At 36.1% G+C, this 19,275-nt stretch overlaps 1 protein-coding gene across 1 annotated transcript in view; it reads right to left on the reverse strand.

Annotated features, from left to right (window-relative positions):
- Positions 1–10,959: 10,959 nt before the first annotated feature.
- LOC116788088 (carnitine O-palmitoyltransferase 1, liver isoform-like) overlaps positions 10,960–19,275 on the reverse strand; it is a 37,539-nt gene continuing 29,223 nt past the window's right edge. Inside the window, 4 exon segments of the mRNA XM_032690441.1 lie at positions 10,960–14,047; positions 15,519–15,610; positions 17,607–17,711; positions 18,974–19,123. Of these exon segments, the coding sequence (XP_032546332.1) occupies positions 13,960–14,047; positions 15,519–15,610; positions 17,607–17,711; positions 18,974–19,123 (435 nt within the window). The 3' untranslated portion in view covers positions 10,960–13,959.

The raw sequence follows: 19,275 nt of genomic DNA on the forward strand, positions 1-19,275 counted from the left end.
CTTTCAATCCTTTAGATTTTAATTATGCACAGAGGATCTGTGGTAAACATCTCCCAAACTCCTCCATGATCATCTGCTCAACTACACAGTTGGAGTAATCTTTTTTTTTCTGCCTCTTCAGCTTGCAGCAGGAGACAAGCACATGTATTGCTTTCACTTCTTCCCAAGACATGCATAGAGCTGGTTGCCTGACAGAGAAAAAGAAACTACTATGAAACATCTCCATTCTAAATTTACAAAACAATTCAAAAGACAAACTGCAAAACTCCATTGAGAGTTGGAATGCACAGAGCTGAATCAGAGTAGCCACACTGTTAAAGTAAGATACCTCCCTGTAGGAATTTCACTGTTCTACACTGAACAGCCTCTGCTTCTAACAGATTGCTTCTGAGTTTTTTCTCATTTATCGCATAGCAGACTGTATTCTCACCACATAATTAAACTATGCCAATTCTGCCCAACGGGTGCAGACAGAGAAAGGTTAAACAACAAGCCTCTTACTCCATCTGCACGCAACATTCAGATCCTGCCTCACGTACAACGAAATGTGTTCAAAAGGCTAACTCAGGGTCTAGGAGGTACTAAATGTAAATTAGTAGGACACAGTGCCAAGTGCTTCAAGGATTCCCTGAATGGCACCTCAGCAGCTTTGCTTTGAAGAAACTCTTGAAACTACCAGTCGTTAACACCTTAACTCATTCTAGTACATTAATAATATAACATCCCATTGTGCGATTCACGTAGAGGTAAAACTTGGCACCATCTACCCCATCAATACACTATCAATAGCAGAAATTATTAAAATATATTATAAAGTATTTTAAAAATGGAAATAAAATAGGAATTTCAAGGTAATGGTTGATGCAGAGAAGGAAAGAAAATCATGTAGGCAAACTGAAAATTTTAGAGCCTGGAGCAACATTGCCTAAAATCAATTAAGAGATATTTTAATCAATTTTAAAAGTTTATTAACAGGTGCTTCTATTTATTAGGTAAATTACTATAAACCAACCAAAAACAGAGTTTAGGCTACAACTATGTTAGAACACATAACAACATCAGGACAGTCTGGTCTTCTTGGAATATTTTACAATCCAAATTGCCAAGACAAATAAAATCGACAGGAGCTGGACCAAAGGCAGAAGAAACGGGAAAGAAGCACTGATATAAACATGTTTATTAATTGAATATCACAAACATTAATCATACACTTTTCTTAATACTTCTTTGGTCAAGGTTTTGTTAGTAATGAATTCCTGCATGTGGAAAAATTCAAGAACAGAGAAACTGAAGGAAAAACAAAGTAGTTAAGGGGGGAAAAGGTTGAATGAATTATGTGATCGATACATAAGTAACTGCTGTTTTGTAAGCAGAACTACTACATATATCTCTGAACTCTGTATATTATACTCTTAAGGGATCGTTACAGTCTCAGCCTTAGGTATTTTTTAATTTATAGAAAGAAAAAGGCAAATGCTATCTGAAGCGACTCCTTGCTTATAAGCCCTCTGTCCTTTTAGTCCCTATTTATTAGATACTTATGATAAGGGTTATACAAACACTTAATGAAGTCAGACCAATGAATTATGCACTATTTCCAAATATTCACCCATCTTTCTTCAGTTTTGGTAACATTTTGAATGTTTGATGTCAAAACTGGGCTGTTCCCTTCATTAATTCCAAGGTCCATGTAGTTTTACACATTCAACTGTTTTTATTCATCTGGACTTTCTTCACGATTTTTGCAACCAATTCATTTGCAAATGGGAGAACACATAATTTTATCCAGGTAAATGTAGAATACTTAGAATAAAATTTATATAAATCTTAAATTAAACATACATTTGAACAACCATTTGAGCCATAGCACCAGGGACATATTCTAGATGTGCTTGTCTTGGGCACTCAGCAAGACCATCGGTATCAATCAACTAAGGAAGCAAGACAGGGTTTTTTTCCAAGGAATCTCTGTGAAGGTTGATGTTCTGTACATGAACAAGTCAGTCCTCCCATCAATTTGTGGATAACTTTGCAATATAACAAAATACCACAGAAAAAAGGATCAGCAGAAAATCATTTCTCATTTCTTCTGGAACATGGGATTGGCTGAGAGCACCAGATCCTGAAAATTTTAGCTGATCAACTTCAGCCAGATTCTGTTCTTTAAAGAAATGACACGAAAAAGACTTTGCCTCCCATGTTGAAAAAGTTTTATGATGAGAAATGTAAAGAAGGAAGGCAAGTGATTATTTTTAGCTTCTGCTAGTTACAGAATCTAGTCAATGTTAAGGCAGTAACTGACAAGACAAAAGTTCACCTGACTCACTCACAATAATTCTTGAGGCATTCTGAGCACTTGCAATTACATCCTTTGTTATGGTTATGTTTAATTTCTCCTAGTTTCCTTTTCCCAATCTTTGGTAAGAAAGCTTCTGGGTTTCTAACAAGACAGGCCTTAAACAAAAATGGCTCGATTATGAGAAATGTTTTGCTCATTGCAAAAATAGCCAAGAATAAAAACCTAAACACAGGAAAATAACCTTAATAGAAGAATCCACCACCATTTTGTCAGCTGGGAATCTGAGCATAGGATGCTTTTACTCTATGACATTAAGTACATTTAGATTCAAATGCCATAGACTTAAAGATTTTGATAAGAGAGATATCAGAAACAAAAAACCATGTTTATCCTGAGTTTTTATTTTACAAATTTCCATAGTTCTGTGAGAGAAACTGAAACAGACGTCTTTACTTGTGAAAAAAGATTACTAAAAACCCATGGTAAAAACCATAGCTGTCAGAGTAAGTCTTTGCGTAACTCCTGGTGAGGAACTGCAGAAAATAAATGAGCACCCAAGCTTATGCAAAAACAACCAAACATCGGTCATTGTAAGATTACAAGATGAATCTTAAACTTGTATTTAATTCCTTCCCACCTAAGAAAAGAAAAAAAACCCCAAGAAACCAAAGGACATCTTAACTCTAAAGCTGAATAGTCCCTAGAAACTTTTAATTACTTAAAAAAGACAAAAGCTCAAGCAAATAAAAACTGAAAAAGATATGCCAGCACACTCCTTCTCAGCTTATTCTTCCCTAGCATTACAGCACATGAATGACAGTTTGAATTTTATACAGGAACATGACCTTTAACTTGAATATGCCTGGTTTACTCTTCTGATGCTTTCTGACAAATATAAGCAAACAAGGTGCACACCTGGAGCACTTGCTCAGAGATGTTCACCCACAGCACCCGTTGCTATTGAGAGCAGTATCTGTGCTTGTATGGTGCTTAATATTAAAAGACTTTGGTTTTGCACTGCCATCAGAATAAAAGACCACATAAAATTACAGTAATAAATAATGAAATAAGCATGTAAATAATATTTTGTGGAAGCTATATTTAGGTAAAGAAATATTTACATAAGTTAAAACTAAACTACACTCAAATTCTCTGTTGCTGTTAAAATGAAAATGTGTTACTGAATCTAAATAGCATTAACTTCAGGACCTCAGAAACCACTTTCTTTTAACAATCGATGGCATTTCAAGTTCACACAGTTTTCTAAATATTATGGAGACATTCTAAATTCCAAATCCAAAGTGTACCCATAACACTCAATGCTGCTCTTCATTTATAGAGAAACAGTGGCACTTGGTGGCAAACGAGGGTAAATGCAAATGTATGCAGGAGCTTGTGTTAAATGTGTTTTATATGGAAAGTATTCTCTATATTAAAAGCTTTCAACAATTTGAACATATCCATTACATCATTCTTATTGCACTGGAGGGCCTAGTAATTTTTCGTTTATAAAATGAAGTAAAATGTTAAGTGGTGGTATCTACATTACCTTTGGCTCATCTCCCCCTGTTGCTGCTTAAGAACATGAACACATGCAATTGTATATTAAGAATCTATGATATACCATGACAGATTAGAGATAATTTTCATTTTTACTGACCCTAATTGAAGATAATTATTTTGGTCATGATACTCAGGAATTAGAGGAACTAATTTTAGGTTTTGTATGCCAACTGTTTATACACAGTATTTGAGTACCTACTTCCCACTGGCAGACAACCTGTAATGAATAATGATTAGTTTTAATCTAAGAAACTGTAATTCTAAGTATATAGATATAAAGGCTTTCATAAGAATACCACCTATCCTATAAAGCTTTATAGTCACAGACTGGAATCTCTCAAAGAATTGAGCATTAAGATGTTTGCTTTTTGACCCTTAATTTTAACCTACTTTTTGAAGCACCTATTGAGATCTAACACTGTAGCTACTCAACGTACCATTGTAACTGTTCATGTTTCATTTGATTTATTTAGTTGTGATTTTAAATTGAGACTTTTCCTTTGGAAGATGCAATCTTCAATCTTCACATAGTGGTTTTTTTTCCAGAAGTTAACTAGAAAGCAACATGTTATATAAATATACATACATATATATATATATGTATATGAAAAGTAGCTAGATAAATTTAGATTGTGAGTCCAAGGAAAGGACTGCCTTATTATTCTTAATATAGCACTTACTAAGTGGGACTTTCCATGCTAGTGTGGTACAAATTAGTTAATTTCTCTAGCATATAATTTTGCTATCAGTTACAGCATATAATTACCACAGAGCTGGAATAATTTCTGGGTGAACAGCTGGAGTCCTTCACCACACTGTGCAACGCAGTCAGACTTACCAACATTTGAACTCTGAAAAATTGCTGTGTCTTGGTGATTCTCAATAATGTTACTAACTGCCTCTTACCTCAGCCTGAAATAAAAAGTTTTAAATTTTAACAGGCGCACTTTAAAATGTATTTTAAACTCCAAGCAAACACAATAAATTTTAAAATTTATCTGCATAAATCATGTACTTTAAAGTGAGGATCGCATTCAAACCTAATACTGAGAATAGTTAATTTACTTATCAATGGCAGAATGACTTTTGTTTCTATTTCAAGTAAAAACATTCCTGAAGAATGGCAATGAACAGCAACATACTTCACAGTTACAATGGGGTTCAGTGTCTCCAACACCATCAAGCATCATCTAACTGGCCTGAAGAAGTTAGGTAATAGTCACAGCAAATTATGTAAAACAAGAATTCATCTGGAATTATATAACTTGACGGGGGATAACTGGGATTTAGTGTAAGTAAGAAGCAGTCATCTGAGACTGGACTGCAAATTCATCTATACTTATAAATCAGATTGTTCCAAAATGAACTACTGTGTTATGGCATTCCATCATAGATGTGGTGCCACTGGCATTTGTTGAAAACCAATTTTTCACCCATTGTGCCAATCTATTAACTCATTACAGTGTCATCCTCACAGAAGTCACCCTTCCAGATGAAGCCTTGCCCCTCTCGGTACACACTTTAAATACCAAATGGACAACCTTGAAAAACCTGTTTATAAATTTCCAGTACCTTCAGAGAAGTCTTTAATTAAACACCTGAATTTGTATAATTTGTTTTGCTCATATTTAAGAATTTATATTTGAAATCCAAGCATTTTAAGAGAATAATTAAGTGGCAAAGAACATCTCTCCATAGGCAGGGAATGCTAATGTTAAAGCCAGATTTGCATTGTCAGCTCTGTCCTTTATATACACTGCACATGGGAAAGAAGCTCAAAAATCAATCAGCTTCTCAAGGTTATTTGGTGCAGTCCCACGAGGCAGTTTGTGTTCAGGTTGCCTCAGGAGAAGACTTCTTCCTAACTGTCCTGAACTGGAACCAGCAGTAGCAAGTGGCAGACAGGAGCCAAGCAGACTTGAGCCTTGAGGAACACAAGCAGGCAAAAATTCCAGATGCTATTTTGCCTTCCTCCATAAAGTGGCAGTGTTGGAAATCTACAGAGTAACATTTTTCTCTTCCTTTCTTTTGTGAAGAGATCAGATAGGACAATGTTTTAAAGTACCTTTTACCCTCTGGCACTTCGAATAAATCCCATTTTAGATATACAGTGGTCGGATGGATTCTTCCAACAATAACAAAATCTTACATGCATACTTACTATTTCATCATACACAGAAGCACTAGTCTGAGGTAAACCACAGATATCACCAAAATATTCTAGTACACAAAATAAAGCATGTCTCATTTAGAAAGAGATTAGTGTTTTATATCAAGAACTCCATTGCACCATCAATAAAAGATTTGACATCACTACAGCATTACATTCTTGTGAAAGAAATACTAATAGTTATTTGTAACAGTCTTGTTGGGAAAAACAGACTTCAGTTTGAGTCTTTGATGTCTTCAAAACAAAACCATTTATTCTTATGTACATTTGGAATTATGAATGATATGTACACTTGAGAAGAGAATTTTTTACTTATAACTATTCTATATATTAAATGATTCATTTTTAAAATGCCAAATGAATGAAAAAAAACCCCCGATTTTAAAGTGACCTTGAAAATGGGAAGTTAGTTACATTTTCATGACATAATTAAGCACATAAATGCTGCCAGCCTGTTCAGCATTATAGCATTATATACTTTGAATATTATTTCTGTTCAGTATACAGTCCTGGTACAGATCTTAATACCTACATTTGTATTTTCAAAAACAAACCAAACAAACAGAAAATGGAACAAGACAGAAACCAACTATTTTCTAGTTTCAAGTTTAGATTGTTTGAACTTGACAATTTGCTCCCAACCTGTGTGTGCTGTGCTTCCTCTTTATATAATATAGGCAGCAGTTTAGGAAGGCAAGCAAGCAATGTAGAAGCCAGCAATCAGCTTTCTTTATTTCAACGATAAGCTGATCAGAATTTCGTTCTAATACCTTCAAGAAACAGGTCAGATTAAGGGAACATGCATACAGTGTGATAAACTGTAAGGATACTAGGAGGAGTTGGTCGGAAAGATTTTTCTAAATCTTATTATTAGCTCCTTGTACAGAGACTAACAAACTTTCATTGTCTTCAACTTGACTTTGAAGAAAGCAACTGTTACACCTTAATCACATATTTATTATCTAGGGCTGTCCATCAGTCCTTTAATCTTATAACAGTCGAAAGATTGAAGGTCTCAATTATTAAAGAACTACTGATAACATTGAGCATGGGTTGTAAAGAACCTCCAAGCCAGAGATACTTTTAAACTATAACCATAATCAGAAACCTGGAACAAAACCAAAACAAACAAGGTAACTGTCAACAGCACCCTTCAAGCATCTCAGGATGAAATGACACAGGAGACCCACTGGGCTAGGTAGTGCAGCAATGATTTCTGTGATAGAAGGTTCCCTGCACAGGCAGCCCTGAAGCTTCCACCTGCTTCAGCCTGGCACCTCAGGGGGATACTGCATGGGAAAATCAGACCTTTTTTTCAACCAAGTGATTTTTGTGAGTTTTGGGGTTTTTTTTTTCAATGCCCTGGATTTTTAAATTTGAGACCAGCACAGTTTGTCAAAACATTTACATGGAAAAGAAGTCAACTGGTATGCTCAATTATTTCAAGACAGCTTCTCAAAGGAAATCTCAGTGCCCCTCTAGAAGCCAGCCACAGTGCAAATTTAGAATTTGGAGATTTCTTCAGATATTCTTTGGCCATCAACAAAGATGCAAGGACACACAGGTATTCCACACATGGATAGCCTGCATTAAGCAAGTGGGTTTGGTCCTGTGAGCCCACAAGAAGTTTTATGCTGTGGACTTTCAAGACAGTGATTTGATTTTCAATGGTAAGTGGATACTTAAAGCCATCTAACAAAGTCTCTCCTAGATTTACAGTGCATAAATTATTGTCTTGACTAGATGCCAATCCTACTCCCAACAAAATTATTCATTACTGCAATTTCAGATTAAAGTTTTCAGAACAGGACTATTTTGAATAAATATTTCAGTTACGACTCCACTGTTATTACTGATCTTATATGAAGCAATATCTGATTCTCCAAAGTCTTTGGCAAGACTATCAAGAGGTCATATTTGTTCTTTTTATCAAAGACAAATCTCCTATTTCAGTATTTTGAATAGTTTTTCTGTCTGAAAGTGAATGAAATATTCTTAACTAAACAACACATATATATATAATACTGAAGATTACCCTAATTAACATGTAACTGAGAAACTTTAAAACAGAACGCTGGGAGAATTCTTTTGGGTTCTGAATCTAACTTTCAGAACATACAGGCCACCATACCAATAAAAAACCCCTGCTTTTACCGTAAGAATGCATTCTTTGTAACTGTTAAACACATTAACAGCATTCAGACTTAAATCAGAATTTCGCTATTTGGCTTTAGTAGTCAAAAAAACCCTCTATCATGTAGTACACTTAGCTATAATAACACTGTTTTAAATTGTGTCAGTATCATAGAATATCCTGAGTTGGAAGGGATCCACAGAGATCACCAAGTCCAATTCCGGCCCTGCACAGGACAGCCCCAAGAATCACACCATGTGCCTGAGAGTGTTGTCCAAGCTTCTTGAACTCTGTCAGGCTTGGTGCTGTGACCACTTCCCTGGGGACACAGGGCATTAAGACCAAACCTTATCTGTACTCTCAATGTCACTATTGCCAGTTGCCAACAACACAAGCCAAAGCACCTCTACCCAGAGTAGCACAAGGTCGCACCAAAAAGACAGGCCAATATCCACCTGTACTTTCATCATTACTATTTTTGGATTTAGGCTAAGGCAACACTGGGAGGGTCAAGGTTCCCATGGGCCCTGAACTAGGCCAGGATACGACAGCTCTCCAAAGATTCAGATCTCTCTGCCCATATGCATCAACCACTACTGGCCTGTGCAGTGAGGGATACGGAGGGTTTGGATGCCCTCCCGCTCCCCACCCCTCTGTCCAGAGCAGATGGGGAGGTGACAGGTCCTACCTGGGGCATCCCAGGCACTTCAGAGGGCACATCCTTGGTTCTACCCCAGGCAATTCACCTTCCCCCAGGTGGGCAGTGACAGCTGTGCACCAGAATGTTAACGGAGCGGGGTCCACGCTGGAATGCTGTGTCCAGGCAGGGGCAATGGCAGAGTGCAGGCATGGCCTAAGAACCAGGGTGTGTTTGGGGGGATTTTTTTTGTTGCTGTTCCTTCTGTGTTTATTTAAATTCCCTTGGAAATTATCCCACATTGCAAGGAGTCAAAGATTAACCAGGACCCTGGTCCCGAGTCAGAGGTAATTGTCCTAATCCATGTGGAAGTGCTACGCAACACTGGTGAGGCCACACTCGGAGCACTGTGTCCAGCTCTGCACTCTCAGAATGAGAGGCACGGACAGGCTGCTCAGGGCCAACGCAGGGCCAGGAAAATGATAAGGAACAGGAGAATTTCTCCTATAGGGAGAGGGTGAGAGAGGTGGGACTGTGCAGCCTTGAGATAAGAAGTGGTGTAAAAGAATATGGAGCCAGGTCCTTTCCACAGTGCTCAGTGACAGGACAAAACATTGAAACTCAGGAATAAACACTGGCTTCACCTGGCCTGTGGAGTCTCCATCCTTGGAGTTACTCAGAAAGTCATCTGAATGTGGCCCTGGGCAACCAGCTGGTTGCACCAGATAACCTCCAGAGGTGCCTTCCAACCTCAACCATTCTGTGAAAAAGCTGGCTTCAAGTTGCTACCCTTAAGAGTCCTTTCTACAAATCACTGTGTAAATGCTGGAATTGTTACCCCGATGCCATGAAGATTTCAGTGTTAGAAAACACACTAAACCCACCAGGCCACTACCTATGGCCACTTAAGAGATGCTTTTCTTGAAAGCAGAAACTGAACCTGGACTTTACATTTTATGCATTAAATGTTTTCACTTTTAGGAAATATTGTGTGTTTAAAAAAAAAACAACATAGCAGCTAAAGACATCCAAAACAATTTCAAGCTACCTCTCATCCATAAGGTGCTGCACAATTAATCCAAGAAGAAATCAGAATCAATTTTTTTGTTACAATCTTCAAGCCAAGGGCCCCAGGTCTGCAGCCAATGAAGTCAGGGAAAAACAAAACAAAAGAAAAATATCCCTACTCTTCCTTCTCCCGTCTCAGAGGTTTCACCTAACAGTTGAAGGTTTTTTTATTCTAATGCTTTCATCTTATACTTGCCACCCTGAAAAACAGGCAAAGGGAAGATAGGGAAAAAAATAAAAATCAGTATCTTCTGTGCCTAGAAAGTTCCCATGGTGTTTCTGTTCAGATTGAACATACTCATTTACAACTTCAGTATCCAGTCTTGGTGAAAGGTGTTTCAAATACAGTCAGGAACTAAAAGTATTGAAGAGATGAAGTGTGAAATTGAAATCACTGTGTTCTTTCGTATTGCAAAGGATGCAATGTCCAGCAAAGCAGCAAGCTAAATGGCTGTGAAAACAGGGCATCACACAAAACAATTTGGTGGGGTTTGTGTGTGTGTGTTGGCTTGTTTGTTTGTAGATTTTTTAAATTAAAGACCATTTTAAATATCAGCATGTGAACCTTCAAAGGGTAATAAAAAAAATCCCTATCAACCATCTCAAAGTAGCCCCCAGTTATAATGAAATTCCATGGGAGTTTTCAGTTACTGGGAATCTATAGACTAGACAAATAACGTTTTCACAATAATAACTTTCTGTGCCTGAACTAGTTGTCCACTGCCTTACCATTCCTATTCTATGGATTAGTCACTGTAAAAATCAAACCGCAGCTATCCACTGGCTTGCAGACAGACTTTCACAGAAACATTCCAGCAGTTATCCCGATCGCATGAAAAGAAGCTCATCTAAAGTAAGACCTACATTGTTTCTCTTCTTCTACTGAACCCAAAAAAGAGGAATTCTTCATTAACACGCTCCGTATTAACTAGCAAGACATGTTTAAATCATTGCTCAAACCAACTCAATAGTCTGTTACTACTGTTCCTAACTGGATTTAACAGCAATGATTTTGTCAGTCCAGAAACTGCAGCAAGGGAGCTGGGAAAAAGATACAAAAGATGTTAAACATTGCAGTAAACACAAAGTAGTGGTAATTGTGAAATTTTATTTCATTTTTTGAAGTCACAGAAGAAAGTAGAAAATAGAGACAAAGTGTTGGATGTAAATAACCAACAACAGATGTAGAGTAACTAAACAAGATTAAAAAAACCCTCTATCTTAAATTAATATATTTTACATGAGAAAACAATTGGTAGAAAGGCTGAATTAGAACCATGTTTTCCAGGTCAGGCACACACTTCTTCCCTAGTCCTTCAAAAGGCTCAGCCTTTAAGAATATTCAGTTGGGAACAGAATTAATCCTGAAGAATGGTACCCTCCAAATGGACTTAATGCTTTCCTAATTTCTGCTATGAAATAGCTGAGATAAATTTTGAAAAATACACATTTTAGGTATTTCACAAATTCCGAATGCAATTTAATAACAGAAAAATTTATTATCATCCAACCTCACTTTTACCACCAACTCAATCTCAACTTTGAGCTCTTAAATCACTAATTGAGAATCAATGATTCAAGGTTTAGTAACAAATTAGTAGTTTTACTGGAATATGAACATATTCTTTACAATAAAGTACACTGTACTAGAAAGATTCATTCAATCTAAGCAATTTCAGTTACATTCCTATGGCTTTGAGCAAAAAAAAACCCCAAGCAGTTTTACTGTATTTACACAATATTGAACATCATGATTTAAATTATTTATTAATAACCTACATTCACTGTGGATTTCTAAGATTTACATCCAAAAAGCATATTTTATTTACATGCTGCTGACATTTCAAAGAAAAAGAAATGAAATATTATCTGTTTAGGAATTATGATCTATTCCAAAATTTAAAAAGATACATTTAACAACACAAAACGTTTTAAACAGTTACAATAAACAGCTTTCTGTGCCAATTATAGTTACTCTCCAAGAATGTAAAATTGCATTGATAACTGCACTAACTACAATTAGACTAGAAACACTTAAAACCTGAGAGTCAAATCTAAACCTTTCTTTTTAAAAGAAATCCTAAAAGCTATCACGCCCTAATGGTAATTTTAAGCACAGACTGGTCAATTAAAAAAAAACAGAAACAAAACACAACACAAACCCCACAACCCCCCAGTGCATTATTTCTGCAGCTCCAAAAACAGATCACTGTAAAATTGTTGCAGTAGTTTGATAAATGCCAGGCCTGCCATCCACAGTAAGGCTTATTTCTAAGTGTCCTTTCCCACATACTGTACCCTAACCAATAATGAGTGTCTTTGATCAATTCCTGTGTGGATTCCTACATTTCTATAAGCATGCAGTTGCTTAGGTATGCATCTTGGATCTTTGAGGGTTCCCACCACATATTTTATTAGCTAGATCAGAGTAAAAATAAACGTGAGGATGCACAGAAAGTTAGAAATACTGGCCAGAAAACATTCAAAGACTAATGAGAAGTTTTAAATCCACTCCAAGGCCTTTTAAACTCAGCACAGCTCTGGAGCACCATTAACTGTACTACTAACCACCATGTATTATACATAAAATAATAAAAATAAAAAAATTGTGGTGTTAACAAGTATACTCTACTACACCGCAGGGATGCAAAAAGTTACCACACCTATAAAGCCTGTGGAAGAGAAGCATCATGCACAAAGTTATTCCATTTGGCAGCAGCCATTTATTTCTGCATTTGGAAACATCACTGCTTCTTTTTTAGTGAAAAGCTTTCCCCTCTCCCCTTGTATCCTGTCAGAACTACGTGATCAATGGCATCTCCCAGGAAGGGTTTAAGAACGCCCACGATTCTCCCATTCTGGAGTTTTTTCCATGGTTTTTAATAGTTTGCCCTTCTCATGCAGATGGTTTGGCAATGTAGCAGTGGCCCTTCCCAGGCTGAAAGGAGGCAGATTGCAATTGCCTACACAGACAAACCTTGCTTTGTAGGACTATCCAACACAGGACATTTAATTAAATTGACAATTCCTGGGACACAAACTCTTATTTCAAGTGACCATCAATACCATTCACCAACACAAACACGTGAGTATCTGTAAATCTGAAACAAGTTAGTCCTGCACTTCATAGGGACTGATCTTTATATTTAAGATGGGAGCATTTAATTAGACTTTTAAACCAAACTGCACCATATGGCAACATATTCAAGTCTCCTTATGCCAAATACATCCTAACTTGTAATCTGAAAACCAGATCTGCATTACTACTACTTTCATTTCCTTCACCACTAAAACAGTGTAAAATCAACTCCCAGCATATGCTTTTTTCCTAGGTTAAGGATCTTTGTTTTTTCTAAGGCACTTGCATGAACAAGCACACAGGTCCATTTATTTACACAGAAATAAGGTCAGTGTCGCAAACATGCCTGTAAGCAATCAAAAATGTGATATCTGTTAATGAGGTGACACATTTACTACCCAATGATTGGGTTGTTTGTTTGTTTAGGTTTTTTTCAAAAACCATAAAATTTATAGTACTTAGTGTGTTAAGGTGGGCTGCAGCAGGGATTTTTTTTGGTATGTTTTCCAAAATTTACCTCTTAAAAAAAAAAACCTAAACAAGGCAACAGCCACAATGTTTGTCACTCATTTACATAAAGCAGCAGATACACTGAAGAACATTCTGCTATTAATACATAGCAAATCTAACTTTTCTAGTATTTAAGGTCGGTATGTTTATCCCTTTGATTCTGGAAAGAAGTAAACTAATTTTAGAACAAAAAGGAGCAAGTGTATACAAATTAAGAGAAAACTGTAGAAGTTAGAATATACATGACTTCATGCATTAATACTACGCTTCATCCCTAGAAACATACAAGATTTCAAAGTCATCCTTTATGGAAAAAAACTCTTCCAAACTACTGAAAAAAAAAAGAAAAATTTAATACACTGCTAAAGTCTTAATGGATGTTTAAGAAGGTGTTGACCAGTTCTTCGCCAGCTACTGTTTGACAAACCTTGCTCTACTTCACTGTGCAGAAGAGTTCTCATCCCAACAAGAGGAGATTGCTTGGCACCAAGGAAATGTTTCACTTTGTACAGTTTTTACCAAGGTTAAATAAACCCATGATGTCAACCATTGCTTTTTGGATGTTTTTTTCCAAAACGATGAGAATCCTTAAAAAACAAACAGACAAACAAAATCCAAATCAAATACTTCTACTGTCAATCAACAGTTATTTTTTAGGCCAAAAGAAGAAACTTTTTAACATTTTGTAATTTTGGAGCTCATGGGAATTTCAGCTTTTTTTTTACCATACATACAATACAAATGTATCCAGGTTTATTCTATTAATGACTAATGAGTTCTTCATTATGCATTACTTTCCTACAGACAGAACTGAGATAATATCCTTTTGAAATGAGACGCATATGTAGGTTTCTGTTACTATTAAAAATCACTGGGTTTTGATATTGCTTTTTTATACAAGATTTTGCAAAAGCTAATTTTCAGAAAACAAAGGAATGTTCAGAAAGTGTATGACTAATGACCAGAAATAGAAAAAAAAAAAATATCAGAAAAACGTTTTTGAGTTTCTATCAGAGTCATGAATCATCTGCTACTGAAAAAGTACATAAAGTATTGAAAATAAAAATAACAGTTTCTAAGTGTAAACAAACTAGGAACCTTGTTCTGTTTAGTCCAAATGCTAGATGAATGATACAAGAAATTAAGATTACAAGCATAAATTCTCAGCTACATTACAAGACCTACTACAAAAGATCCTACTAATATCAAGGCCACACACATGAAATGCTTCCTTTCTGTATGGACCTTGACTTGACTAATAAGTAAAAAGAATACAGAGAAATGTAAAGCACAAGTCAACGGGTATCTGAAGAACACGTCAACTATGAAAAAAACAAGTTGTATTTCTTAATCTTTAATAATTAACCAGAGGCACCATGATCCCTCAGATAAGTTTAGGTCAAAAGAAGAAAACTAGTTCAGCTATGTAACCCTGAACGAACTCAACATGTTCATTAAAGTCATAAAAATATAAAGGGGAAAGATGAATTGAATCTGACTCCGGCAGGGCATCCACAACAGCAGGATAGTGAATAGATGACATCTACTATATTCTAATAATGGGTGTTATTCCTAATAAATTTTGATGGAATTATGTTTCTCAGCACAGATTACAACTTATGGGCCAGCTTCTTTCAGTATTATTTAAACCACAAAGATTTAAATAGGGAGCATACATTTTACTCTATCTCTACAACTGCAGCCAGAGACAATCAAAGCAAAACTGTAATAACAAAAACCAAGACATGCCCATCTTACTGTTTATGGGACACATAAACAGTAAGTCATTTTACATGAGTTCCAGGGAACTACACATGGTAAACATATGGGTTTTTTTATGCTGAAAGTATAAGTGAAAGAGAACATGATATTCTTGGTTCATGATTTGGTTCCATTTTTTGTGGAGACAAAAAACCCCAGAAAAACAGCATATGTTGAGAAAGAATACATAACAGTATGCTGCAAATTCTACCACAATTTTTTAGACAATGAATAGAACAGTTTTATAAGCAGACATCGGAACAGATTTATTAAACCATAGGAAAGGACTGACCTTACCGTCTCAGAACAAGATACTTGCTGGAGACATGGAAATGAATGGAATTTTCATCCAAGATAATGTAAGAAACACCATAACCATCATCAGCCACCTATGGGAAGAAAGAAGAGAAAAACAAGTTCTAAACTTCTTTTTCCTTCCATTCCCAAATCAACTTATACATAAGTAAAGAGGTCTTACTGTGTAGTTTTTAAAATCAGTTGCAATTTCTCCTCAAGCAAAAACTCCATATTTAATGGATAATTTTGAAGACTGATTTCCACTTGAGGAATAGTTCTAGTCTTATCTGAAGTGTATGAAATTAATATTTCTGAATAGTTGTCTGTAATATTTTCCAGCTTTGGTATTTTGAAATAAAATACTTGTTGTTCAAGGAGTTCTCTTATCAAGGTCTGGTCCTAAGCAGCTACACAGCTTCAGTGCTTAAGCAGAAAGGAATAAAATAGTTCAGTTGTATACCTAAACAAGGGATCATTCTGCCAATGTAACCAAATATTAGATACATAAATACGGAGTATAAAAGCCTTGTATTATGAAAACCTGCCCAAAGGCAAAGTCATCTGACTCTACAGTAAATATATGATTCTGAACACCTGTATCATGAGCAGAGGTCTTGTCCAATTTCACCATTAGTAGCATTAATTGTCCCAAGTTTCAGTCTGATGTATATTCAAAGTACGCCTGGTAAACACAAATTAATCCTGCTGTCACCCTTCTTTGTCTCTTTCCTAACTCAAAGGATCACAACCTTCCAGCTCTTTGTTGCCACTGCTGCCAAGCAGTCTGATTGTCTTCTCATCACTACTACTACTACAGAATAAGTTCTACAGAATGCTTAAAAAACCCCCTAAAACCAAGAAGCTGATGCACTGAATCTCTGTCTACTTCAGCAAACAAAAGCACAGTTCTTCTAAGAACACAAGAAGGGATTCAGGGAAATATAAGCAGAGTTATTTGGAAATGCAGACAACAGAAGGAAGGAAATTAAAGGAATAAAGAAAGGGATCAGTATAATGTACCTTTAGCAAAAACAAAAGGAAAAAAGTGCTAGAAATTCCTGCAGCCAAACCCTTATTCTATTGCCAGATCACATCTGGGGATTCTGAATACTGACTTTATAATCTGCTGGAAAAGCCAGTTTCTCAAGAATAAGCAGTATTGCAATAGCTAGGCTGCCTTGATACTGCATTCAAACTCATTCCAACTTCATAAACTACTGAAAGCTGTATCAAAAACAAGATTAATAAGTAATAATAATTTAAAAACTGCCCACATTTCCAGCTTGACAAATCGGCCAAAATACACTCTATCACCCTAATTCTGTGTGACAAAGAGCAGCCTGGTGATCCCTCTCATTGTTCTTTCAATAGAAATGGTTTTTGAAAACAGTCTTAAAGCCCCATAAAGTCTGCTTAATAGATCTTGTTAACACCAATGTGATCATCAATGGCCAAGTTCAAATCCCCATAAAATATGACAGTAAGTAAGCAGCTGGTAATATCTCGAACAATACACTAATTTCTTGAAAGTCTACAGAAGTTGTAGAACACAGTTGCCATGCTTGACTTGGGCCGCTATTCACACTTAGGAGAGGAAAGCAGGAACAATGTGAGCAGCTTTAATCTAAAGGAAAGGATGAACACATTTATTAATCCATCAGGAAATACAGAGAACAAGTCAAGAATAAGTACTTTTCAATCACCAACCTTAAAAGCTAGTTTAAGTATGAGGCATTTGTCACTGTAATGTGCTCACAGTGATGGACAGTCCGATGTACAGAAGCTCTGGGCACAGGTAATATGATAAAACCTCATTTTTATCAGATCTCTCTGCCATGGAGCCCCACAGCACATTTTGTAACTACATATTCCTTAAGAACAATCCATTTTTGTAGCGAGATACCAGAAAAAGGTGACACAAATTTTGCTGAGCACATCCAGATCAAGGCAAAGCATTGAACACATGCATTTAAAAGCGTAAGTTGCACCTTGATGTGCAATATAAGGTAGTACAGATCTGAAATTTTTTAACTGGTATATTGAAACTAAAAACTCTTTTCCAATGGGTACTTATATTAGCAAACATACCGGTCCAAACCCTCCACCAGAGGATAACATCTCAGGGTTCTTCTTTAGATCAATGTGTTGCTGTGGTGTCTGACTCGTTGACAGCCTCCAAGGTTCTGACAAAACCTTCATTAGATATGAAAAGAGATGCAAACAAGTATAACACACTGTTTAAGAATATGCAACCTTCTCAAAAACTAGTTAAGATAAAGCACTCAATAAAGCAATATTAAGGATAACTCCAGTTCCCATTCACAGAATGAACAATTAAGAAGGTTAAAAGAAGAAAGGGTTAAACTTGTCCTGATATAACATAGGAGGTAGTGATGCCAATTCTTAAAGAGAATAAAAATAAATTTGAATAGAAATGCTACTTCAAACACGATTATCTGGTCGACAGCCTGGTAAAATAAGGTGTAACAGGTCTTGTTTTAACAAGATCATTACTAGCCATATTCAATTCCCAGAAGATACTATATCAAGTTAGAAGCTTCTAAATATCTACAATACATATGTATCTTGAAAGTCTGTGCAATATGTAGAAAGTTGTTTTATTCTTGACTTAGCCCCAGTCATTTTAGGAGAGCAAACAGGCAAATGTGAGTAGATGAGTAGATTTTGAGGCAAGCTGGAAGTCATTCTTTATTAATCAGAAAAAATGAATACGTGCAATGTAATTATTTTTATAAACTCCAATCTTAAAATCTAGTTTAAGTAATAAATTTGTCACAGAAATAAACTGTGACATTAATGGCATATACAGCTCCTTTAGCTTATATAACTTAAAGTGAATTTGTCACAGTTCCAAAAGGTTCTTGAGACAAAACACACAGCCTCTGTTGTGTGCCTTGAAAATATGTAAAAACCACATGCAAACAATATTTTTTTTAATACTAACTATATCTTTCTAGCAATTCTTCTTCAGGTCATTCCCTCGGGTCCTGTCACTGGTCACCACAGAGAAGAGATCAGTATCTGGCCCTCCTTTTCCCCTCATGAGGAAATTGTAGACTGCAGTGAGGTGTCCCCTTCTCCAGGATGAACAAACTAAGCCACTCATACAGCTTCCCCTCAAGGCCCTTCACCATCTTTGGTGCCCTCCTTTGGACGCTCTCTTAATATAGCTTTTTTATATTGTGGTGCCCAAAACTGCACACGGTATTCAAGCTGATTATACTACAAAGCTCACTGAAATATAATAAATGTATACATCAAACAAAATGAAACTTACAATCTCTCAGCAGATATGAAAAAATGCTACCTACAAATGCTACCTTCTTTCTTAGAAAAAACAGAGTTCTACAAGTACGTAAAGCAGATACAGCAAAACACTAATTAAACAAAGGATTTTTTACTGTAATGAATATTTACCAATAAAAGTCACTTACTTCCTTAAGGAAAGGAGAATCCACGGCAAGGTACTTGGACCACATAAAGGCAAAAAGATGGCGGTCAATGCCAGCACCAGTCATGGCAAGACGATACAAGAGCTGATGTTTGGCAGCAGCAAGCCGGAAGAATTTCAGCTTATTTTCATTCTAACAATGAAAAAAAGGTTAAGAAAAATCAGTTAAGCGAACCGGGTTGAGTGAATGATTCTTGCTTCCCTCTCAGAAAGGAAAGTTTAACTGGTATGAAATTACTTGTTCTACAAATCTATGTTAGAGTTTTACAAGTCACAAAATTTTCA

This window comes from Chiroxiphia lanceolata, chromosome 6 (assembly GCF_009829145.1).
Source record: "Chiroxiphia lanceolata isolate bChiLan1 chromosome 6, bChiLan1.pri, whole genome shotgun sequence".
Classification (NCBI taxonomy): domain Eukaryota; kingdom Metazoa; phylum Chordata; class Aves; order Passeriformes; family Pipridae; genus Chiroxiphia; species Chiroxiphia lanceolata.